The 25833-nt window shown below is 37.3% G+C and overlaps 1 protein-coding gene across 2 annotated transcripts in view; it reads right to left on the bottom strand.

The window, feature by feature from the left end:
• The window catches only part of NBAS (NBAS subunit of NRZ tethering complex), a 275617-nt gene that overhangs the window by 119269 nt on the left and 130515 nt on the right, over positions 1–25833 (bottom strand). For both annotated transcript variants that reach the window (XM_081069547.1, XM_081069548.1), the window contains exons 29-35: positions 25278–25380; positions 22013–22242; positions 17965–18077; positions 12334–12447; positions 9218–9331; positions 6345–6502; positions 5511–5600 (exon numbers count right to left, since the gene is read on the bottom strand). In XM_081069547.1, the coding sequence (XP_080925673.1) occupies positions 5511–5600; positions 6345–6502; positions 9218–9331; positions 12334–12447; positions 17965–18077; positions 22013–22242; positions 25278–25380 (922 nt within the window). The remainder of the gene's footprint in view (positions 1–5510; positions 5601–6344; positions 6503–9217; positions 9332–12333; positions 12448–17964; positions 18078–22012; positions 22243–25277; positions 25381–25833) is intronic.

Raw genomic sequence — 25833 nt, 5'->3', positions numbered from 1 at the left:
GGGATTAGATTGGGGGAAACTACAAATCGACAGAAATCTTTAGATTGGGTCCTGAGAGAGAAAAATTAAACTGAATGGGATGACTCAAAATGAGCCTGCAAACCACAATTCCAAAACATATGGGGAGCGAGGTTGGGGGGGAAGACAATTACTAGAGCAATAGTTGTAATAAAAATCCACTCCAGATAAATTTATTTCATTTAAAATTTCAAAATATCAACTGATGTCTTTGTGCATAGTAAATATCAGATTTAAAATCCTTTAAGAAAGAACAAGTTACCATGAAACATAAAAGAAAACAGAACAAATATAATTCTATTAAGTTAATTTTCGTGTATAGTAGGAGGTAAAGTTCTAAATTCATCTTTTTGTATGTGGATATTCTTCAAGCCTAGAGTGGCGTCTTGTTACTGACTTATCAATAAATATATTATAAGAGATGAAACTATAAAACTCCTAGAAAAAAAGCACAGGATCAAATATTCACAACCCTGAGTTAGGCGCATATTTCTTAAATACAGAAGGTGCCAAAAAAAAATGTATATACATTTTAAGAAAGGAAAAAACTGTATAAACTAGCATTCATTTGATTAACGTCATCTTTTGAACGAAAGTCATATTACACATTGCTACTGTAATTCAATTCAACTCTGAAAGGTAAAACATAGATAACAACTCTTAAAATGTGTACATTTTTTTGGCACACCCAGTCAACACCAAAAAAGAAAATGTTGATAAACTGGACTTCAGCAACTTTAAACAATGTGCATTCAAAAGCCACTTAAGAAAGTAACACGTCAAGTCACACACTGTATTTTCAATTCATACATCTGATAAAGTACTTGTATCCAGAATAAAAAAAAAAGAAAGAAAAACTGTTACAGCTCTATAAGAAAACGAAAATAACCCAGTTACAAAATTTATAGCCATTTCACCAAAGAACGTATAGAAATGGCAAAAAAAAAAAAAAGCACATGAAAAGATGCTCATTACCATTAGTTATTTGAAAACTGCATACCAAATGATAATGAGACACCACCACCCATATCCGTAAGAATGACTTTTGTCAGAAAGCCAGTCAGTAACAAGTGTAATGCTTCCCCATGGGAACGTGTGATGCTGCAGCCACTCTGGACAGCAACTGGCAAACGTGCAAATCTATCTATACCATGCCATCAGTTCTGCTCCCAGGTGCCTAGACAGGAGATCAAAACATATTCCGCCACAAAGACGTGCACACCAATGATCCCAGCAGCATTACTCATGGCAGAATGACAAAGTAGAAACAACCCACACCAACAACCAGTGAGTGGAAAGAAAGGGTGGTCCATGACATTGAGATGCAGCTGCCATCTTGCTCACGTTTATTTCAAAAGTTAAAATAGTTTATTTCAATCCTTTTATAAATTCAAAGTAATTCATTGCTTAGTCCATGCCCCAGTTGTAATCACAAATTAGTCCAGTTGTATAAATTTGTAGCAACTTAAAATGTCTCTATGGAGTTTTCCTCCAGTTCAAAATGATTTTTTTTTTAATGGGAACCTTGTATGTAATCCATTTCCAACTCTCATGAGATTTATCTGGGAAAAACCTCCTTGGCTAAGTGATATAACTCACACTAGCTAAACAAAATGTTACTATAACTGGTGGAATACTGTTACATCTAAAAAGTAATAGCCAACATTAATAAACTGGAAAACTGTAATTTTGGTCATTTTTTTACAATGAATTTTTTGCTATTTATAAACAAACACCTTGGTCTCAGGGACAACAGCCAATACCTTCAAGCATGTAGGCCACACTTGTCCTCATGCAAATACTACTGCACAACAATTACATCTTTACTTTGCTGGGATATATAAATAAAAATCATGATTTTCACAACTGAGTAATGCAAGTCTTGGGCATTAAGCAGATTACACATACAGCCAGCTCTCATACATGAGTTATAACTGAATGTGGGTATTATAACTACGGCTTCTCATAGCTAGGCACCGTAGTGTAATGTAGTAATAGCGGGTATAATATTCTGCAATGTGCTTCATGAATCAAAGCCATGATGTGTGCGCTGAGGGTTTAGATTAGGGCTTCATGAGGTCCAGATCCATGACACCTTGATGAAAGAGGACAAAGGAAGACAGGAAAGCTTTTAAGGACTTGGCGGGAAGGGGGGGGGGGGTGTTCAGGGGGAGAGACAATCATTTTGAATTAATTCCCTTTCCTTGCTAAGGGAACCGCTAAAGGACTGCTGCTGGTCTCCTGCATTTACTAATGAGATTCTAATGGAGCAATATACGCCCACCTGTGGTCACACAGCATGTCCTATTCCAAAGAAGCCACCCAGGGGCCAGGCCAACAGGTTCTAATTCATTATAGAACCAGACGATAGGAAACCCAAAAGTCACAAAGGCTTTTCATGGACTTAACAAAGAAGGACAGGGCTTCAGAATAAGCTATGGAGTCGAACTCAATGGAAACACTTTGCACTTCTATATTGAACAGAGAAATGGTACACCCTCACATTGGCCAAAACAACAGGATCTCAGCCACCACGGCACATACATATGAGTGAAACGGGAAATCCCTTAGATTTTAGGCTAAAATCTATTTTATGATTTATTTTTACCATAGACTAACTTGATGCAGTGGGAGTGTCCAGCTGAGCTTTAGCTAACATGTCCTAGGCATTTACCACGTGAAAAGCACTCTACACAGAGAGTACAAAGATAAATTCATACTTGCAGTTATCACCCAGTACCATACATACAAGTGCTGACACAAAGGTGTGAGGATGTGGGGGGATAAAGAAGAGGGGACAATGAGAGGAGTCAAGGAAAACTACAAAGAAAATGACACTTTCGACGGGAGGAGCGAGGTAATGTGGACAGGACCACAAGACAAGAAAGGCGGAGAGAAAACTCTCAGTCACACCCGTGGTGTGCAAGAGTCCACTCAAGGAATGGTGGAGACGTGAGTGTCACTGGAACACAGAGCATCTTTGGAAGGCATAAAAAGAGGTGAGGCTGGAGAGACAGAGCGGGAGATGTGGCTGGACCAAGTAGGGAGGGATCCCAGGCTCAAAACATACAAACTTGGGACAAAGAAGAGCTCATTAAAAGTATAAGTAGGTCTTCAACTAGACCTTGAATGATGGGAAAATTTGCCAACTCCTAATACAAAGAACACTTGGCCAACTGTGGCCAGTGCAAGAGCTGCTCTGCATCCCATGGAGGAAACATCACGGTATTTAATGTGCTTCCACATCCAGTGAGGAAAACCGAACAGCAACTAATCAGTACAACTGGAAGTCAAAACATGCCAAAGGACAGATGTAGCCCCACCACTCCAAGCCCCCAGAAAATCCTACAGCTTCCATCCTGAGGAAGTGCAATAACAGCAACAACAACAACAAAAATCCACCATCCACAGTGCTGATGGCAGACCTTCTGGAACTGGGAGGTTCAGTCTGGTTGCCAGTGGTCACATGTGGTTATTTAATTTTGACTTAACTAAATATAACACAATTTAAAATGTGATTCCTTAGTACACAGCCATGTTTCAAGTACTCAATAGCTGCATGTGGCCAGTGGCCACCACGCTGGCCAGAGGAGATACACCATGGCACATACATAGTTCCCTCCCTGCAGAAAATCTGAGGGGTCAGTGCTGCACTAGAGGAAATCCCCTGACGGGCAAAAAGTCGCATTATAACAACTTTGAGGCCACTTATCACTGAACTAGGGATACACATGTGCATTCAATGTTTGTCAAATTGAATTTTAATATAAAAGAAAGTTATTGAAATGGGGCAATTACACCCATTCCATAGTTTTGTCCTAACTTTCCATCAATAGATTCCATAACTGTAGGAGACTTCTGAAAGTAACTGTATAGCACACCACTACAAATCAATTTGACAAAATGGATATAGCCAATTAAAACAAAAGATTAATGGTGATGGAAAGAGAACTGACTCTGGGAGGTGAGCACAGAGTGTGATATATAGATGGTGTTTTATAGATATGTACACTTGAAACCTATATAATTTTACTAACCATTGCCACTCCAATAAATTTAATTTAAAAAACAAAGATTAGACGCAGCTCACTTATCACAACAGGTTACTAGGAAAATGAATGACATTTTACACTTTGGATATAAAACTTACAATTTAAATGAATCCTGTGGAAAACCAATCTATAAAGAGAATTACCATTTTTTAATTAAAATTTATTAGGGTGACAACAGAATAAAATTGCATAGGTTTCAAGTGTACAATTCTGTAATAAATCAAGGATTATCATTTTTCAATCTATCTAATTAGACTATCAGGAACAGGGCTACTTTCTTTGACCTAAAAAAAATGTTGCTAGAAACAGTCAGGAAAAGTTAAATTCCTTGGAGCAAACAATGACCAAAGGAAGAGAGGTGTCACGGGGTATATACTTGCTCCTTAATTGGTTCTGACAAATTTTATTCATAAGAATTTCAATGGAGAAAGGGAGAAGGGAATAAAGGCCAATGAAAAATGGGCAAGAGAATAGAACTAGCTCACAAATGAAGACCTCTCCTGAGAGAATCCCATCTCATCAGGAATCAGAAAAATGCAAATCAAAATCACGAACACACAGAAAACTAACAGTGCCAAGGTGCTAGAATGGAGTAAAGGGAACTCGTAAACAGTGCTGTCAGTGTACAACTGGTAAAAATCACTGGAAAATCATTTGGGAATTATGGGCTGAGGTTGAACACACACACACACATCTGACAACACAGTCTTCCAGGGCGAGGTAGGTAGGCGCCAGGAGAAAGGAAGCAGCCGCACTGGAGACGTACAAAGTGCCAAAGAAGCATTATTCTGAGCAGCCAAAACTGAAAACAAACCAACGGCAGTGGACCTTAGAGCACAAACCATCATATACGCACAGGGCAACTAATTTCTGCGCGGCAGTAACAGTGAATAAACTACGCTACATACATCAGCACAGATGAAACTCACAAACAAAATATGGAGCCTAACTATTTCTATAAGTAAACACAAAAACAGATAAAATTAAGCCCATCATATTGAGAGGGGTGTAACAGGTATTAAAATTATTTAAAACAAAAACAAATAAACACAAAGATCTGGTATTAGGAATAGTCAGGACAGGGATGATCTCTGGAAGGAAACAGACAGGAGAAACTAAATTGGGAGGCTGAGTGGGGGGGTGATGTGGGGGTCTTGTGGATGAACTAGTCACGACTATTTCATTAACTGTGTGGTAGCTTCCTGGATATTTTCTTTGTGATAAGATAACTTACTGAGCTGGACACTTTTTCTTTGTGTATTTTTCTAGGTGAATGTTATATTCACACACAAAAGAAAGTTTTAAAAACAAATCTCTACAGACATAAAGAAAAAGACACACACACACAAAACCCCTCTCATATACCAGGTTAGGCTACTCCCATTTCATTCCACTCACAGCCACCCTTTAAACACTTCCCTCCCTCTTAAACTAACTTACCTCTGGTAGCGCTTTACTAACTAATGGTGAAACATTGATACTCTCCCCTCTTTCCCGATGGATCTGGAAATTCACTCTTTGATAAAGAATCTGAAAAAAAGAACATCGTATATTATAAAGAAATTGTGTTTTTAAATTTGCCTCTCTTCACAATGTAGGCTAGACATTTAAGAAGTACTCTTTTGAGAAAAAAAATGCTATTTCACAATGAATACTTTTTAGTAACAGGCTTCCTTCAAGACAGGAAGAGCTTCACAAGGGTGCAACAGTTTCAGATATAAGGATCAGCTGTGAGAAAACTTACATACAATGCAACCAATGACTAGGATATGGAAATGGGAATTTCAGAATCTCTCCCTATATTTAACAGTGTTTTCCAACAAGAGCACTATTGTCTCGTATGCAGATCTACCCTGTTATTTTGGGAAATTTAGCGTCTCCCCAACCAAAGGTCACTCCCCTGCCATTTCCACTGGACCTCTAAGGAATAATGCCATACCGGTTTTAATTTATAGGGTTTCGACTATATTTTACATGGCCACCTCTGATAGGTTTTATTCATGACAACACTAACTTTTCCCATTATATTCAATCATTTAATTTCTAATATTATTTCCTATTTTTCTCACATCTGTTTCCTTACTCTAATAAAGCAAACAACAGTATGTTACATCCAAACATCTTCTAATCCCTTTTCACATAAGTGACAGACTGTTTTTCTTTCATAAATTAAAATTCTTACATGATTTTAAAAATGACCACAAACCTCAGATCCACATACTCCACAAAATGCTCGTGATACAGTTAAAGATGTACTTTATCAGGAGCACTTACTTCCGTCTGCAGAGAGCTGCTAGCTGCCAAAAGAAGTTCAATGCTGCTCGGTGGGCAATGTGTCAGAGCAAAAGCCATGAGCTCTTGACGAGTGGCCAAGTCCTGGAAACCTTCCGATTGTCCTAATTGGCTACAAACATCCCAACTTTTAGAATAACCTGCAAAATTGGCAAGAAAAAAACAAACTGATTTTCACCAGAAAAAAAAAATCACCAATTTAACATGAGAAATTCAGTGGCTTTATGCTCAGGTCTTGTGACCAAAGCAAAATCGTAGTTATCTGTAATGCATAATTTTATATGAAGTGTGAAAAAAAACTACAGTGAAGGCTGCTGCCGAATACCAGCTGGAAAGGCAGGGATCTTCAATACAGGAAGCGTCATGTTGAACTTTACGAACAGTGCGTGACAAGTTTCAATTTGTTTGGTACAGTCAGTTGGGGGTGAGCTACGGTTGAGAGAAGGTGTGTTTTAAAGTGTGCCCTAAATCATCCTCCATCATGACAATGTGCCATGTCACACATCGCTTCTGGTATATGGCAATTTCTGTCAAATAAAAACATGAGGGTATGTTCCATCTGTCTTACTCACTGGATCTGGCACCATGTGACTTCTGGCTCTTCCCCAAAGTCAAAATGATTCAGGACATCGAGGCAGCCATGACAGCACAACTAAAGACACTCACGAAAGAGGACTTCCAGAACTGCTTCAGAAAGTGGTAGGAATGATGGATAAGTGTGTTTGAACTGGAGTATTTTAAAGGAGATCAATAGCAATGTGACTTTTATTGTAATATTTTTTTTATTTAAACATTCACTGTATTGTTTAATCACACATCATATAACTAGAAACACATAAGGATCTAAGGTAGAAAAGTAATATTAGGCTGGTTTATTTTCCAGAAAGTTCGGCACTTCTCCAGACAAGTTCTTCTGATCAACTCTGTTAAATTTTAGATTACCCGAGGATGACTACAAATCATCTACTGAGCTTCAATACTGCGCAAAAAGCTGGATTATCTACATTCAGAAGACTTGAAGGTATGGCCCATCCCTGCCGTTTAGCACTCGTGTAAGCTTGACAAAGGTCCAAGAATCACACTTCCTTTACTACTACACAAAGGGACAATAATAATAATGCCTTCGTCGTTGGGTTGTTGAAAGAGTTGAATAACATTTGTATTTAAAAGAATTTTGTAAACTGCAAAGTGCTAGAAACAGAAAAATTATTCTAGACAGCTACGCACAATCACTCACTTTATAGGAGGAGAAATCCAAGGACAGTGCCAAGAACACAGTCAGCCCAACTCCCAATGAAGATCTATTTCCTACACAATTTTAACACTGTGAATTCTTATAGACTTTTATTCTCCTTCGAAGGAGTTCCGGTTTGAAAGTAGGGCTTTTTTCCCCCAAGTATAAAAACCTCAGCCTAAAATAGTTATTCTAAATATATGAAGTGAAAATTAATCCAAGTGTCACATTACAGGAATAAAATGATGACAAAGCTCTCTAAATAAACAGTTTTAGAGTAATACAATGTTTTTTCAGAAAACACAATTATTCTGAACTTATGTTGTGAAACCACTTGGTTAATATTATAGAAACAGCTCTTTTAGGACAATAATTTGCTAATGCTGAGGTTATAAACCACTGGGGTTTTTTTCCAGAGTTCTAAACATTTGCAGAGCTGTACTGACAAATGCTCTCCTCAACTAAACCCATCAGGCTGCTCTGAGCGCTCTTCTCCACTAGGCCTGTACCTTGGCCCAATCCCCACTGAGCCTGCACAGCCCAGTTTTAGCAAGAATCCTGCTAAGTCAGTCTCTCGCCCTGGACAACTGATCACCTTTGATATCTGATCAATTCCTTATCCTTCATCCTTGACATTTGTGATCACCCTGGCTTGCCTTCAGCAAGAATCCCCCTACCCTGGATGTCTCATCACAGTAATTTTCCATATACTGACCCTCTCCCCACCCTGTTCCTTAGCTATAAATCCCAAGCTGTCTTTTCTATATTCTGAGCTCAGCTCAATCCTCTCCCCTTATTGCAAGTCTTAACATCTATTGCAAAAGTCTTAAATAAAGTCTTCCTTACTACTTTTAAAAAGTGTCAGAATAATAGCTTTTTAATAATATACATACAAAAGGTATGCAAATCATAAGTGCACAGCTCCATGAATTATCACAAAGTGAAACACTGTATTTTTAAACACTCACTATGATTGACAGTGGGTAAAAAGACGTGTTTGAGCTTCTATAGCTTCAGGCACAACTACAAAAAGTAAATCATTTAGTACAGAGACCATGATAACACGTCATCTCATACCCCATTAAAGAATGTGTCATGTTCTGTAATAGAGACATGATTCCACAATAAAATCTGCTTATCCTCCAGAGACCTGAATTAGGTCTGGAAAACTTTAGGTTACAAACTACTTCCCAATTTCTCAACATTCATTTAAAAAACACTATGTGATCTTTTCTAAAACAATTAAAGAACAGAGATATTGACTATGTCGTCACAAATTGTAGATACTTCAAAAATTTAATTTTTTTTAGATAGCAAATACATTAAAAGGCATTAAAGTAGTTTTACATAAAATTGTTCTTAAACATATGAGACTGTATTAATAGGAAATGGAAAGCAACCAAAATCTCCGAGAAAACAGAACCGCTGAGCCCATCCAAGTACTTCTATTAATATATAAGCACACGGCACTCACACGTATCAGGGCTCACCAGATGCCTCTCAGGTCTTAACACAATGTGGCTGGCTTACCATTCGGGCAAAGTGATTTCAGAACAGACCATTCCATGCCTTATCATGTACAGAGGACATGAGCAAAGTGTTAAGTAGTCGTCTACTTCACCTGTGGCCATCAGCTCCCGACAGTGCACACTGGCTGCTTTGTAGTCATGGAAACGAAGGGCTTGCTCAACAAGAAGGATAAGAACCTGCCCCTGCCTTTCTTCTGGGTTTTCACCTGTGAACACATACAAATGACGCAATGATTTCAACAGCATCAACTGCTAAAGGAGCTCATTAACAGTCTGTCATTTAATTCAAAAATAAAAAATAAAGATCAGACTGATTTTAAAAGATTCTAAGACAAGATGTCCCCATACCTTTGACCTTCCAATCTACTTATTAATTGAATCAGGTCTCAGTCTCCCAAGCAACCGAGGATTAACAGCAGCCCCAGACGAGCCATTCCAATCTAAGTAGGTAGAGGAAAAGTTTTCCTCCCAACAGGGACTTTTAAAATGTTGCTTAAAAAAATTTATTCTTTTAATATTTTGGCCTTTGAATGTTTTGTTTCTAATTATAATTAATAAATGACAAATATAAGGGGGGAAACTTAAGGCTCAAAATACCAGCATGTGTCCTACACAATTTGGTTAAGAAACAATGGCTTGGACCAGAGTGTGGGGAGGAGGCGGAAGAAGGGGGGAGACAAAAGGGGGGAAACTTAAACGCAAAGTAAAACGGATGTAATTTTACAGTTTCACTGACAGTGCTAATCTTTTATTTATCATGGTGAACTACTAGCCTCTAAAAACACATACCAAATTCAGCTTACGTTATTAACACAAAGATCTTCAATTACTTTCCCAAGAACACTTTTAGAAATCAGCTGGGATGTCACTTCCTTCTTAGATATCGCCACACTTTCCTCATATAAACTATGTGTTTTAGGTGCCCCTCCTCTACGTTCCTTTAGTTTTAGTTCTCTGAATACCAATTTATTGTGATTATCTTATAACGGTCTACACCCCCTACCAGAATTTAAGTTCTTGGAAGATGGGCTGCTTCCCTTGTTGAATTCTCAATATTCGGCACCAACTCACGTGCGTAACAGAGGCTCAAAAATATAAATCATCAATGAAATGGGCATAGGTTCAATGCAGAATGTAATTTTCAATTTTAAGACAAATAATTCAAAGTTGTAATACAAATACAATTGGTACGTTTAGGCTAAAAAAAAGAAAAATGTGTATTTTAATGAGGTAGTAAAACCTTAAAATTATTTTCAGTATTTCCAGGGGGAAAAAAAACACAAAATATGTATATGGTCTTTGGATTTTTAAGCTGTAATATGGTTTAGAAGAAAAACTAAACGTATCACAGAGAGGGTTGAATGAAACTTGATAATATCTCCCCATGAATCTGCTTTCTGTGCTTCTAAGGTTTAATAAAATCCAAGGTAAGTATTGGCCCAAGCTAATCTAAAAAGTTTCTTAGGTTAAAAAAAAAAATGATACTGCACTAAGATTTATAACATTATCAGAAAACACACTCATGTTTTAATGTCACTAATGAAGGAGAACAGAATATGTCACCCAAAATGTACCACTTTGGAATGTAGATTGTTTTGAGCTGAAGGCCATCGAGACCCCATAGACTCTGGAAGAGCTCTGACCTCCCCCTTCACTACCCACACAAATTTCAATAGGGAGCCTGTACCAGAAAAAGAGCTGTTATCAGAAAGAACTTTTTATATCAGGAAGACGTATGGGCATGCATAGCAAAGGGGGTTGAGCAAATATGTGTTCTCTCCATCTCTTGTGAATCATCTTCCTTCCTTTTGAAGCCCAGAGCCCTACTCCCCTCTCCTTAGCTCAGGAAAGTATCTAAGCCTCTACTGCCTGAATGCCTTTGAATCTCATGTCTTTATGGGGTTCCCATAGATATTAAATTAGTTTTTCTCCTCTTCATCTGTCTTATGTCCAATTATTAGACCAGCCAAAGAACCTAGAAGGGAAGAAGGGAAAATTTTTCCAACCCTACACTAACATATGAGAAATGGAACATAAATGTTTATTAATAATAAATGCACATATCACACTTAATGTAAAAACCTATTTCCCAGATAATACTTTTCAAATGTCTGCATTTATTCAGAATATCTAAATCAAAAATGAAAGGTCCAGGTATGATTTTTTTTTTCATGCGTCAGCCTGGCTAGGCAACAAACAACAATCCAGGCGGTACTATGAAGGTATTTCAGGGATGTAATGAAAGCCCCTAATCAGCTGACTTTACGTAAGGGTCTATTGGTTACCATCACCTAATGTCAAAAAAGGTGGAAAAATAGGGCAAAAGCAAAGGATTCAAAGTAAGAAAGTTTTTGGAACTGTGAAATCTTCAATAAATGATTTAACTTCTTTATTCCTATTTCCTCGTGTTCAAGATGAAATTCAGTATGTCTGCTATAAGAAACACAGTAACTTAGATAAATATAAAAGCATAAAATGACAATGATTGTTATTAATGTAAACTTTTATATGAAGACGGGTCAAACATTCATCTTGAAGTTCAAAGTACAGATATTTAACTGCTTTTAATTCTAGAAAGTTCCAATCTGAGCAGGTGGTGAAAAGGAAAAGCATAATTGAAAACAGACCTGAAAAGAATGGTGTCTAGAAAAATATTACAAACAGAACAAAATAAGACTCTTAGGGGGAACGTCCAGGAGTATGGTCAGACTAGAAATCTATTCAAGAAAATAATTCAGATGTTTAGTGTGAGTAAGAGAAGATTAACAGTGGCATGACAAGGCGTTGAGTATATGAAATATAATTTAACCTACGTCCACAAATTCTCTGATACTCTTTTCTAAAGATGGAGCTTGATGCTCCGCCCCTGAGTGGAGGCTGGTTAGTGACTTACTTCTAACAAACAGAATAAAAAGGGAAAGATGATGTACGACTTCCAGGACTAGGTCATAAGGCCCTGCAGGTTCCTCCTTGCTCTCTGGTGGAGCAAGTGTTGTGGGAGAAACTAGTTGTCATGTTAAGAGGACACTAACGAAGCCCTATGCGGAGGTGCAATGTGACACTTTCATAACATTCCAGTCTTTCTAGAAAAGATATATCCTTGCTGAAAAACAGCTCTTCTGACATCTGTAGGTATGTATGCTGAGGTTCACCTAAAATCACAATGAGGATGACACAGAAACTTTATAGTGCAGCATCCAAAACTTACCGGCTACCTTCAGCAACTCAGCAAGGCCTAGGAGCTTCGTGGATTGCTTGTAGCAGGTGGGGGACTGGTAAATACACTCCTTGATGAGGCTGACCCGATCAGCACACAATCGCACTAGGAGAGAAATACAAGTTAAATCACGACTTGAAACCAGGGGCATCACCAAAGGGCATCATTACCTTCCTAATGAAAGGCAACCAAATCAAATGAAAACTGTGATAGCCTCCAGATCAAAAAGGAGTAAAAGACACAATATTTTTTTAACTCAAGTTATTGTTGCTTCTGAATAATGTACAACATGGATCTTTTCTGTCACCAAACTTCTGAAACAGCAAGTGAATTGGCTTCCTGAAGCCAGGAAAAGTGTCACATTTTCAAGTGCTAGGTCAGGCCCTGGGCATCTTGCCCTCACCACAGTGAAATTCATTCCATGTTCCATATCCGTTTTCTATCTCCACAACATCACCCCAGAAGTGCTCACTGTTCCAATGTATTAACCCTCCTCCAAAAACAGAAGCGATGCTCTCACTTAAGCTAGCTGTTAGGAAAATAAAACATGTCTGATCATACCAATTCACACTATAAGGTAATTAAGAATGCTTAAAGTAAAGGGGACAAGAAAAAGTTTTAGTTAAAAAAGTATTATGTACATGCTAGGAAGAAATGGTGTTTATTTAGGAGTCAACCTTTAAGAAGCATGGTACTACCTGAGAGGCTGGGACTCAATAAATACAACAAAAATTTAATGATAGCAGCTGACATTAAATGAAACCAACCTATGTCCCAGGTACTGTTATAGGTGCTTTATCATATTAACCTTACAAGGCAGATCCTTACAAGGCAAGTACTATTATCCTCAGGGGAAGAAATGGAGGTGCAGAAAGGTTAAGTATTTTGGTCAAGGTCACAGGAAAAGTGATGGGACCAGAATTTAACACAGTTCCTTAAATGTCTCTTACACTTTCATTCCTTTACCCATTCTTAAATCCATGACTATATCCTATTCATCCCATGTTCCCCCAAAACTTCTTCTAGGTAGGCAGGGGTTGGGAGATAAGGAGAGAGGTGGTGGTTTTTCTTTGGAATGGGCTCTTTTTATTGGTAAGTCATTACGACGATTTAATTTCAAACTTACAGAAGGGCTGCAAGGATAGTACAAAAGCTCTATACTTTGGCCAAGCTTAACCAATTGTTAATAATTTGCTCATTCACATGTGCAGTCACATATGCATTCCCTCCCTCCCCACATACATGTATACACACAAATACATATATGCACACACATGTTTTTTCTGAACCGTTTGAGACTAAGTTGCAAATATCACATCCTCTTATTCCATAATACGTGAATGTGCATTGGGCTATTTCAAGGTGGCTATTTATGCCACGGCTGGTCCAGTAATCCTGTTGTGGCCTTGACTATAAAATATAAGCTAGATGTAGACTTCCTTCAGCTACTTACTTCACAGCCACAGCAGCCAATATCTACATCTGAGGATAACTTCTGCAGACCGTATCACTGTTTTCCAGTAGTCACTGAAATTATTCATATCCCAAATACCTGACTCACTCACATTAGGCGTGGCCATGTAACTTCTATGGGCAACAGAATGAAAGTGGAAGTGACATATGCCACTTCTGAGCAAATGCTTACGAGCCACCATGGATTCCACTGCTGACCTTTCCCCTTACCATTAGGATGCCATGTTTCAGGGAGTAGAGATACAGACATGACCGTGAGCAAGAAATAAACTTGTTGTCATACGAGAAGCCACTGAAATTTCTGAGTTTTTTTACTATAGTGCAGTCTAGCAAAAACTGATACAATATATTTCAAACTTTTTCATTATTTTTCTGAATCAAAAAATTGTTTTTCTTACTCAAAATCTTCTACTGTTTTATGGATTTTTCTCATAGCATATATTTTCATAAAATGTGTATCACTACTTTATTATTTCAAATTATGACAAAGGTGCTTCCTACATGTTTCTAATGTTATTTTCAAAAAAAATGCTGTCATAGATATTATCGTCATCCTACAGACATAAAAACGTAGATGTGTTTTCATAGATGTGTTTATGGCCTTTAATGAAACCTTGTGTTTTTATTAGAGAAACTCTAGCTTCAGTAACTCCAATAAGGTGATTTCCTTACTATCACTGCTCTCTTTCTAGCTCAATAAAATCAAAGTGGAAAACTGAAACCCGTTTGGATCATTTTCTCTAAACTTCCTTTAAATGGAACATTAAAATTTGGTTCTTTGTGTGCTTGTTGCCCTAAGCAAGACATACTACTAATGTTTCAAGTACATTAAATTAATTTGGAGAGTAGGATTCTAATAGAGGGCAACTGCCATGTTAAAATGACTTTTCACTTTATGTATTTTTTGACCCTCTGGACAAGCACCATAACAGTTCTCTTTTATTGCTTATTGTAGGACATGCTACATTATATTTTCAAATGTGACTTCTTATTTAAATGAATTCAAGATTTAAATATTATTTTGTTTCCATGTCAGGAAGAGGTCTTCAGCAACTAAAATTCCTTTTCAAAATGGAGCTCATGAACATGAAAAGGATATGTGTGTAGGTATCTTTTAATAGTTGAAGATCTCTCATTTCCCTGTGGCTCTCACCAATTATCTCAAATGTTATTGAAAAGAAAAGACCTACTATTCAACACACACACACAGGTCTGACATACGAATGCCAAAACTCTCATTACTGTAGGAGGCAGGGACAATGCATGCCCAGGAAACCACAGGTGTAAAATATCAATTTCAGCCACTTTGATGAACTGCATCAAAGGTGCACAACATATGTAGTTAATTATGACGCTGCTGAAGCACGAGTCTGAATTGTGTAGGTGTGGAAGGTGATAATACGCAAGGTCACTTAACTGACGAGTGAGAGAATGAGTCAGTTTCTTTCTCAAACGATCTTTTACTTTCTCACCTCTTCGAGTAGCATACAGTCTACAGTTTATAAATGCAGTCCTTTAGCCACAGCGCCCTTACTGCATCCCAGGCACTGAAAACACGGACTTAATCTTCATCAGCAATTCGATAGGGCAGTTATTAGTGTCGCTGTTTTGTAAATGACAAAACTTAAACACAAGGAAAGGTTAAGATTCTTGTCCAGTTACCAGCAGTAAGTGGGAAAACTGGCTCCAGGCTGGGTTTGACCACAAAAGCCTATTAGGGAAATGAAATATCCTACATCTGCTCGTTTGAATTGTAAGAATAATTTACAAAAACATGAACACCCAAGATGCGGGGAAAAGCACACACATGTGCACACACAAACACTTCAGAGAAGACTCATACATAAAGAATCATTTTTATATAGTATTTCTGTTCCTGTTTTCTATCAACTCATTATTATAATTTAGTTAGTCCCACTAGCCTTCACCTGATGAGAAACAGAGACTCCTAGAGTAGAGGCAAAGAAAGCTTCGAACAAAGTGACAAAATGAACTACTGTACACTGACTACAATAAAAACACCTGGACCACAGCTCTTGAAATGTCAAGTCACTTTGTCCAATATTACTGATGAATACAAACAGCTTAAACTTCAATTTTATCTGCAGCATGAACACAATGCAGAGTATTCAAAGGCAAAATACCCTCTCCACATCCAGAATCTTTTCTGACAATCGTTCTAGTAAGAAACTCCAAATCAATGTATCAAGCTGGAAAGCTGTCAAGACATGACAGCGAATGTCTTTCTTAGGACACTCCTCAGTCAGAAAACTTCTCAGAAGCTACAGCAGGCCTACGGGTTTAGATGTAGATATTCGAACCCATCAGCTGATTGGGCAAATACCGCCAGCAAAAATTAGTGCTAATTGAGCACCACAAAAAAATCAGGGCTCAATTTAATATTTCAAAGTTCAGCAGCATTTGGGAGACTGCAAGAAAAATTTTTGTTGTATTGTATCAATCTGCTTGGATTAAAATACTAGCTAAAACACACACACACACACACACACACACAGAGTCAAAGCTATAATGACTTGGCCGAACAAGAGATAGAAGAAGGGCAAAAGTCTCACTGTGCTCTGGACTCTTCCTGGGACTGAAAACTTGAATTAAAAATGTAAGTATTACTAGGGAAGTAGTTAACGACAAGACATTTGAGAGTAAACTGAAAATGCTTTTTAATAACTGATTAATCTTCACAATTTTAAGAAGCTCTGAGCTCAAAAATTATACAACTAAATACAATTGTCTAGTGATTTAATAATCATCTTAAATATACTTGTGCAAGAGGCTTTGGGACATTTATAATCATGTACAAACTGTTTCCAAACAATGAGACTCAAAGCAATAGTAATACTACCTTTTTCAAGTCTAACAAATTTGTCTGACAAGCCGAACTCTAATTTTTAGTAAATCTACAATGGAAACTCACATGAACACATGAGAATGTCTCTACTGGCATTCCCTAAGATCCATCTGACTCAAAACTCTGCAGATGACAAAGACACCTATTAATCTACAATAGGCCATCACTGTCCAAAGGTACTGAGAGTTTAAAAAAAAAAAACAACACAATTTTGGTGAAAATTTACCAAAACCCGGAGAGATAGAAGGAACTCACCTGTGCCTCCCCTACCCCTAATTCCAATAATTTCTAGCATTAAGGATAAAGCTAAGACATCACACTGACACCAGACAAACATGCTGCTAATAACCACACAACCCACGTCACTGAGGGCAGTGAGGTCGCCAGGGTGTGCAGCAACAGAAAATCCACCTCCCTGTTGTCCGATGAGGTTCAGGACACTGGGAAACGCACACTGTACCCACAGCACAAAGTAGACCGACAGGTGACTGCAGCGACAGGGTCGTTTTGGCTGAACTTGCCTGACATTTACATTGAGGTAAAGATCGTGAGCAATGCTAAGACACCGCTAATAACAAGAAGCGGAGCACAGCATAAGGAATAGACAGTGGAAATGTAACAGCTGTTTACAGTGTCAGAGGGGTAGCAGATGGGGGTGGAGGGGTCCTAACTTTTGTGAGGGGTATAAATGATAAATGTCTAACTATTAATTACATTGTTTTGTACACCTGAAACTAATAAATATATATAAATATACCACTAATAATTAAACTTAAAACAAGAATTTCCTAGCATTCCCTCTTTTAAAATAACAGTACTGACTTAAAGAGTATTCTGCAATAAGCATAAAAAAGGGACTATTATCATTTAGAGATACTTTTAAATCTATGTAACTGAAGCAAAAACCAGGAATAAATCGTATACCAAAACTAATGTCAATCTAAGCCTCTCACCCAATAATGCCCAGTTGGGGAAATCATCCCAATTTCTCATGTTGTTTTTATCCAATAGCCACACCGCTGTTACTAATGTTATTTCTTTTAATGTCATAACTGGGAACTTAAAAAAATAAATTATGATAAAATATTGTCTTTATTTTTTTCTTTTGGGTTTCCCCTTAAATTTCATTTGAAAAATGAAATTTTCATGCAGAGGGCAGGATCAGTAGCTAATGGATTAAATAAGCAAATGTACTGTTTAGTTTAAAAAAAACAAAAAAAGGAGCACTAGCAAATTAATACAACATAACTTAATAATAGTGCAACACTAAGCAGAAAACTCACCTTGCAAAGGCAGGATCTTTACCCCAAATTCTTCAAGATATCCAAGGGCATGGATGAGATCCAGCTCCTCTTGAATGGCAGCGGGGCTATCTGTTATCAGCTGTAAGCAGGATCTAAGAGAAATCAGATTTTTTTTTTAAAAAAGAAGAAGTAATACATGTTTGGCTAAGTTGTCTTTCTATGTTCAGCAACATGAGATCCAATACATGTATCAAAAACCTACTACATTCCAACCAAGTATTTGGCTGGATTGTTTCTGTGATCTTACTTAATCCTCATAACAAGCCTGTGTGACAGGCAAATGTTATCACCTGCTTTATAAGAGAGCCAAAATTGCATGTCAGGAAGGTGAAGTGATTTGCACAGGGTCACAATGACAGCAAGCAATAGTACCATGTTGTGAAGCAAGACGTGTTAATTCTGTGTTTAGCGCTCTTTTCACTGTTGACTCCAAAGGTAATGATAGTATTAGAAAGAATTTAAAAAATAGTCAGAACTCAGCTAATTTCCAGCTATTCTTCTAGGAAAAACAGAAAGATCTTGATTCAGTGATAATTTTGTCTTCCCCCTCCAAAAAAAAAAAAAAAAGAAAGAATAACCTAACAAACTGCACAAGAGACATTTTTTTCTGATCAAAAGGGAAGAATCAGTTGGTAATGCAGTCTTGAGATAAATATAGGAAAAAGTCTCTGATTTTCTAATCTAAAAACCTGTGGTAGCTTTGGAGTATTTTAAACAAATTTTTAAAAACCCAGAGACAGTGTACTTAACAAATAAACTTATTTTCGAAAGTTGCATGTAGAGGAACATGGGAACATGAGTCTAGAAAGACAGTCGAGGCCAGACCACGAATACATGCTACAATCATGAATCAGCAAATAAAGACACTGAGGCCCCCGTACGCACCCATATGAGAGTGATACAGGCTCCGCTTGCTCTTGCGAAACTGCAGAATTTAAGTCCGACAAGGACTAATGTACGCTAATACAGGTGTGAAAGGTGTATAACCTCTTTCTAGCATCAATCAAAATTCTAACTGCACTTACCTCTGAACCCAGGAATTTCAGTTCTAGGAATTTATAATACAGATGAGCTTGCCCAGACATAATTATGAATACTCACTACCACAATGATTTTTACAAAAAAATAAATAAAAATTAAATCAGGCACTAATTCATTAAATTCTATAAAAATCAAGCAATGGAATATTCCACAAATATCAAAAAATAAAAAAAACCTATATGTACTCATGGAAAACCTTCAATATAAATCATAAGTGAAAAAAGATACAGAAAGGTATGGAGAAGTAATAAGCACTTATTTGTAACTTAAGAAAGAAGAGGGTGACATTTAGTATTTTGGCAGCAAAAATAGGAAACTGATTAAAAAAACAGCTGAGGGAAACTAGAATAAGGAGAAAGACTTATTGTCAATATATACGCTTTCTGTATTGTTTGACTATTTTATCTGGTAATGTATTTGTCTCCTCAATAGGGAAAATTAGTTACTAAATAATTTCACCAACAAGAATGTATGAGCTATTTTCTATACTTAAAGCAACTGTGAACATTTAAATATTCCAGGCTCATGTGCAAAAGAATGAAACTGGACTGCTATCTGTCACCATGTACCAAAATTAATTCAAAATGGATCAAAGACTTAAGCATAAGACCTGAAACAATAAACTGCATAGAAGAAAACATAGGTACTACACTTATGTACCTTGGGTTCAAAGAGCATTTTATGAATTTGACTCCAAAGGCAATGGAAGTAAAAGCTAAAATAAACAAATGGGATTATATGAAACTTAAAAGCTTCTGCACAGCAAAAGAAACTATTGACAAAATAAAGAGGCAACCAACTGAATGAAAGAACATTTTTGCAAACAGTGCCTCCAATAAGGGGCTAATATCCAAAATATACAAGGAATTCATACAACTCAATAACAAAAAAACAACCCAATTGAAAAATGGGCAGCAGACCTAAAGAGACATTTCTCCAAAGAGGACATGCAAATGGCAAATAGACATATGAAAAAATGTTCAACATCACTAATCATCAGAGAAATGCAAATAACAACCAAAATGAGATATCACCTCACCCCAGTCAGAATGGCTTTCATCAACAAGACAAATAGTAACAAGTGTTGGAGAGGCTGTGGAGAAAAAGGAACCCTCATACACTGTTGGTGGGAATGCAGACTGGAGCAGCTGCTATGGAAGGCAGTGTGGAGGTTCCTCAAGAAATTACAAATAGAATTACCGTATGACCCAGCAATCGCTCTCCTGGGTATCTACCCAAAAAATCTGAAAACATTTATATATAAAGACATGTGTGCTCCAATGTTCATTGCAGCTTTGTTTATGGTGGCCAAGACATGGAAACAACCAAAATTTCCTTCAATAGAGGAATGGATAAAGAAGTTGTGGTATATATACACAATGGAATGCTATTCGGCGGTAAGAAAAGATGAAATAGGACCATTTGTGACAACATGGATGGATCTTGAGATTACAATGCTAAGAGAAATAAGTCAGACTGAAAAAGCAGAGAACTATATGATTTCACTGATACGTGGTATATAAACCAAAAAGAACAAGACAAACAAATGAAGAAACAAAAACTCATAGACACAGACAATAGTTTAGTGGTTACCAAAGGGTAAGGGGGTGGAGGGTGGGTAATGAGGGTAAGGCAAATCAAATATATGGTGATGGAAGGAGAACTGACTCTGGGTGGAGAACACACAATGGGATTTATAGATGATGTAATACAGAATTGTACACCTGAAATCTATGTAACTTTACTAACAATTGTCACCCCAGTAAACTTTAATTAAAAAAAAATTCCAGGCTCACAGGTCTCAATCAGTTTGGTGCCACGTTATACACAGTACATCCTTTTCAAATTAAGGCTGTCCTTGTGGGAGAAAAGGGGATGGAATAAAGAGGAAATACAGGCAGTTTAGTTTTCAAAATGATCTCTGAAAACACCTTCCAAAAAGATTTAGGTCAAACACGACTCCCAGTTTCCAAGGTGATTCTATTTGATATTTTCATCATCTGAGAGACAATCCCTTGGGAGAGAAGAAAAATATATACTAACTATTCAAATAACTTTGTCAAGTTCAATAACATGTTTTGAGAAAAACATGATTCTCTCTGTGGTATGATACCTGAAATATAAAAGTTATCTTCAAGTTTTGCTAGAATTGAAACAACTACATCACTGGGGGGAAAGGGGTGTGGAAATAAATCTAAACAGCTACAATTCTTACATCAGAATAAATTCCAAATGGGTCTAAAATTTCAATGTAAAATTAAGCCATCAAAGTAGTAAGAAACAATATGAAAAACTATTTTAATAGTCTTGGGAATTAAAGTCCTTTCAGAGGATGACACAAAACACAGAAAAAGAAAAAAATAACAATCAAATTTTTATGAAATTTAAATAGCAATTTAAAAGATAAATCATATATAATAAAAACTTGGCAAGTCAGTTAAAACATTTAAGACAGACAAAGGGCAAATGTCCCTTATGCAAAAAACAGCTTTTAAGGATCAATAGTAAAAAGATGAACATTACATTTCCAGTACAACAGGCCAAGACGGGAACTAAACTCATCGCCCTGAAATTTCCACCTGGAAAGGAATTTTGAGCTTTACCCTAGTCAGGTCCCTGGTCCCTAAACAGAGAGAAAGCCATGTGAAGGATAGAGATACCGCCTAAATGTGCTAGAAATTTCCAGAACTTGAATTTTCAGGCTACCCCATGAAACTCTTCCAACAGAAAAGAAGTACAACCTTACAGATAATCAGCAAAAATGACTATGAGAAAGCATTCTAGAAAAAAAGGGGCCATAAGGAAGTTGATGAATATTCATAACACAGTTTTCTTTCCAGATTCAAGCAATAAATAACAGTACCCCATACAGCATAGTCAATTTATACTTGTGATGATACATTTTGTAAAGTAAAGAATGAAACCAACAATGGAGTTGGTGTATTCTGGCTTCCCCCTCCCTCTTAGGAGAGAAGAGTTCCTCTACCTGGCCAGATCCATGCAGCTGTCCGTGAGGCTGGTAGAAGAATTGAAGTACTCTCTGCTGGCCGCCAAAACTAAGTCAATGCTCTTGTCGTAACTGACCCTGTACTGGGGTTTCCCTTTTGGGGCTGCAATAACGAGGGGATGGACGGAACAAGCACTACACTGCATCAGCTGCCCAGCAAGGTGGATATTTTCCAGGCGACTGGAACACAGAAGGCTTTCTGCAAATATCTGGGAAAAAGAAGAAAGTGGAATTAGTGCTTAAAGAAAGAGGTCTAGATTCACAACCAAATGAAGGCTCTGATATTCAAATGAAATAAATTAAAAATCCATGCACCCTAGGGGCAGCCTTTATACGTTGTGACTGTACTAAATGACTGTGAAGTACACTTTAAAACAGTTATTTTTTATTGATTCTCACCTCGATTAAAAAAAAAAAACCCTCTTAGGAAGAAGAAAAAATAATTTAAGTGAACAAACCAATACTAAGCATAATATTTTAATTGTGTTACAATGAAGACTTAAGTACAATATCTAAAGTCCATTCCCATTAAAAGCAGGATCCATCAGACATACAGTCCCAAACTCAACAGGGCCCACTCCGCTTGAACTATTAAGCATTTCAATATTTTAAAAGAAAATCTTTGAATATGATACATATAATTCCTAACTGCTTAAAGCATCTGCATTCAGTCTGATAAACTAAATATTATACTTACTCTTACTAATTAAAATTAGAATATAAAATATAATTGAGTTTTTTTTCCCAATCTGCAAATTTAAAACAAGAGCAGCTGATGGGAGGTATGCATGCAAATATCCTTATATTCTACTAGACAACTAATAGCATCAATTAACATAACTTTTTCTTGTAATTGAGATTACTGAGCTACTACAGAAAAATCTGAAAGAAATTCCTTTAAACCTACACTAATAATGTCAACATGTAATGTGTACATCCCCTGAGAATGCTCTACCCTATGACGCCACTTTTGAACGAGGACAGCACAGAGATAGATGAAAAAACAAGAATTTCATGAAGAAATAAGAATTTCTTTATAATTAATAAAACTACCCAATTTTCTTAGGATCCCCTTATTTTGACTGTTTCTGGGCTTCCAAGGAAGGTAACTTTAAACTGGCCTTTATTGAAATTACTGATAAGCATAAAATGATTAATATCTATGAGGGATACGCTATAAAATACAATTGCAACAGCAAGTGTATTATCTACGAGCAACTCTAATCACTTTCATCTGACAGGTGAAAATGGCTCACTCCAAGTGACCCAAATGACTTAGATGCAAGTTTCTGTACTCCTTCACTTTATTCAAGTAAGGACTAAGGAATCCCTGAAAAATGCAATCTCACTCTAAAATTTAAAAGGTTTTGCTAAAATTAACAATACAAATTTCTGCTCTATAGGCTGTGTAACATTTCCAAAATTGTGTCATTGAGTTTTCAAATTATTTTCCAAGAATGGTCAAAAGGCATAATTTAAAAGGTACTAAAAGACAATATAACATAATTTAAAAGGTACTAAAATAATATTTAAAAATATAAGTTTGCCAAATCTGTATTACCTTCTTCTAGAACCGTTTCAAAACTGTTATAATATGCTTTCAAATATTTTCTCAAAAAAGAGAGACTAATGGCCAGAAGTCATTAAAATATCAAAGCCTAATAAGGGATTGAAATATAACAAAAACAATGTAGTATGTCAAGTTGTTTGTGACATTACAGAAGAGCTAGTTCACATGTAATATACTTACTACCAATTTTTCAATCAGAAACAGAAAAATTCCAAAACAATGCCACTCCAACATAAAAACATTAGTGAAACATACCTAATAATTGTTAGGTTTTGGACCCCATGTGCATATAGTTTTTTCTCCTGAGATTGGATTTTGAGTTTTACGTTAGATACAAAAAGGGAAGTTATCAGTAGTTGTACAGGTCTGAGTCTGTAACCGTAAATGTAAATTTTATACTAATTCAAGCATGTGAAAACCTCAAGTTCAAATATAAAAACATTCATTTCTCAACAGTCTACATTAGTGCTCTTTGTTAAAATCACTTTCAATTAAAATATCAACCTATTTTACAAAGTAGAGACTCCTTTTTGTAACTGTCATTGTATCAGTGGGCCATGCTTTGTAGTGCCAGAGCGCAGCAATACCAGAAATATTCTATACCATTTTGTATGTAGCTTATTTAATTGGAAAATTCAAATGAGAATCCTTTTTATACTTAAAATGGGTTAATCTTTCCATGCAGACTAGGAGAAGTTTGGTGGCAGTACACATATCTCCCAATACACTGATTAAATCCCGCTAGGCTGCACTCCTCGTCCATTCACCACCATTCCTGAGGCATCCTCTCGGCTCCAGGCACGATAAGATGCACTGGAGAATACAGGCATGAACGTGATAGGATGGTGTCAACGTGGGAGCCCGTGACCAAATGGAAGAAACACACAGAAATAAGTAACTGCATTTGAAAGAAGGACTACAAAAGAGACAAGTTATATGAAAGGACTAATGAGGGCATCCTAGAGGGCATAATTAGTGAGCTGAGTCCTGAAAATTATCAGCGATTTTCAAATAGAGGAAAGAGGAATATATTCGGGCAAAGGGCACAATGCATGCAAAGTCACAGGAAGTCGAAAGAGCATGGTGCATGGAAGGGCTCATGACAGACTGATGGGAGCACTGGAGCACAGGGGATATGGTGGAGAGGTGAGAGTGGACAGGAGGCTGGAATCTGCTGTTGCTTTCTATGCCATGCTAAGAAGTGCGGCTATCTTCTGATGGCTGATACTGAATGAGCAGGAAACTTTAAGGGGAGTGTCACAAAAAGGTCTGTTTGAGAAGAATATTCTGAATCAGGGTAAATTAGAAAGAGATGTGAAAGTAGGGAGACAAAGGATTATTGCAATTTAACAGAGATGCAGACAGATTTGACACTTTTCTCAGGGACATTAAATAAGTTTTAGTGACCACCAATACCATGGAAGTGAGAGGACTCAAGTATGATTCAGTCTCCTAGCTGAGGATTAATCCACTAAGTAAATGGTGTTACAACAAACAAACATAGGGAAGACAGGAGATTAGGTAAGAAAGTTCTCAAGCTACAAAGCACTACTCAATTACCAACTATTATTCATAGCACTACTAACAGTGAAGCTTATGGTCATCACTTTTGTATGCAATACACAATCGTGAACCAAAATCTCTAACCCCAAAGACAGTGAGTCACACAGTTACCTGATAGCAAGCATCGGCATCCAGACACGTGTAAACGTTCTGCTGCATGGTTAACATGTCCTGCAGCAGCGTTCTCCAATGAGACTCACTAACAGGAGGCTGCCTGGAAGGGGGAAGGGGAAAAAGAAAAATGACACATGAAATCTCTCTCTTCGATTGGCCAAAAGTAAAACAAAAACCTGGTACCGCCATTCTATATGCTACACAAGCTTCCAAATCATCAACCGGAATGTATCTCGTTTGGATTTCCAGGCATAAACTTGGATTAAACACAGAGTGGAAGGCCGGGCAGCTGTGCCTCCATGCTCGAGATGGTGCCAACGCTGGTGCTGCTGGAAGCTGCCTACACACAGAACTGGTAGAGCACTGAACGGAAATGGCAAAGGTAAGTAATCTGTGCGTTTCTAGGGTAAGATAAAGCAGCGGTGGAGACAGGAGAATTAGTCTCAGATTCCATCTTCATCTCCCTGCAATCGTCAGCAGGGAGCTTCTTAAGTGCAAGTCCACATGCAGACCCATGCGGCAACCGCAGGCCATGCATGGCATCCGACGGGAG

This window comes from Rhinolophus hipposideros (genome assembly GCF_964194185.1).
Source record: "Rhinolophus hipposideros genome assembly, chromosome: 12".
Classification (NCBI taxonomy): domain Eukaryota; kingdom Metazoa; phylum Chordata; class Mammalia; order Chiroptera; family Rhinolophidae; genus Rhinolophus; species Rhinolophus hipposideros.
This window is presented reverse-complemented; position numbering and strand designations above follow the sequence as displayed.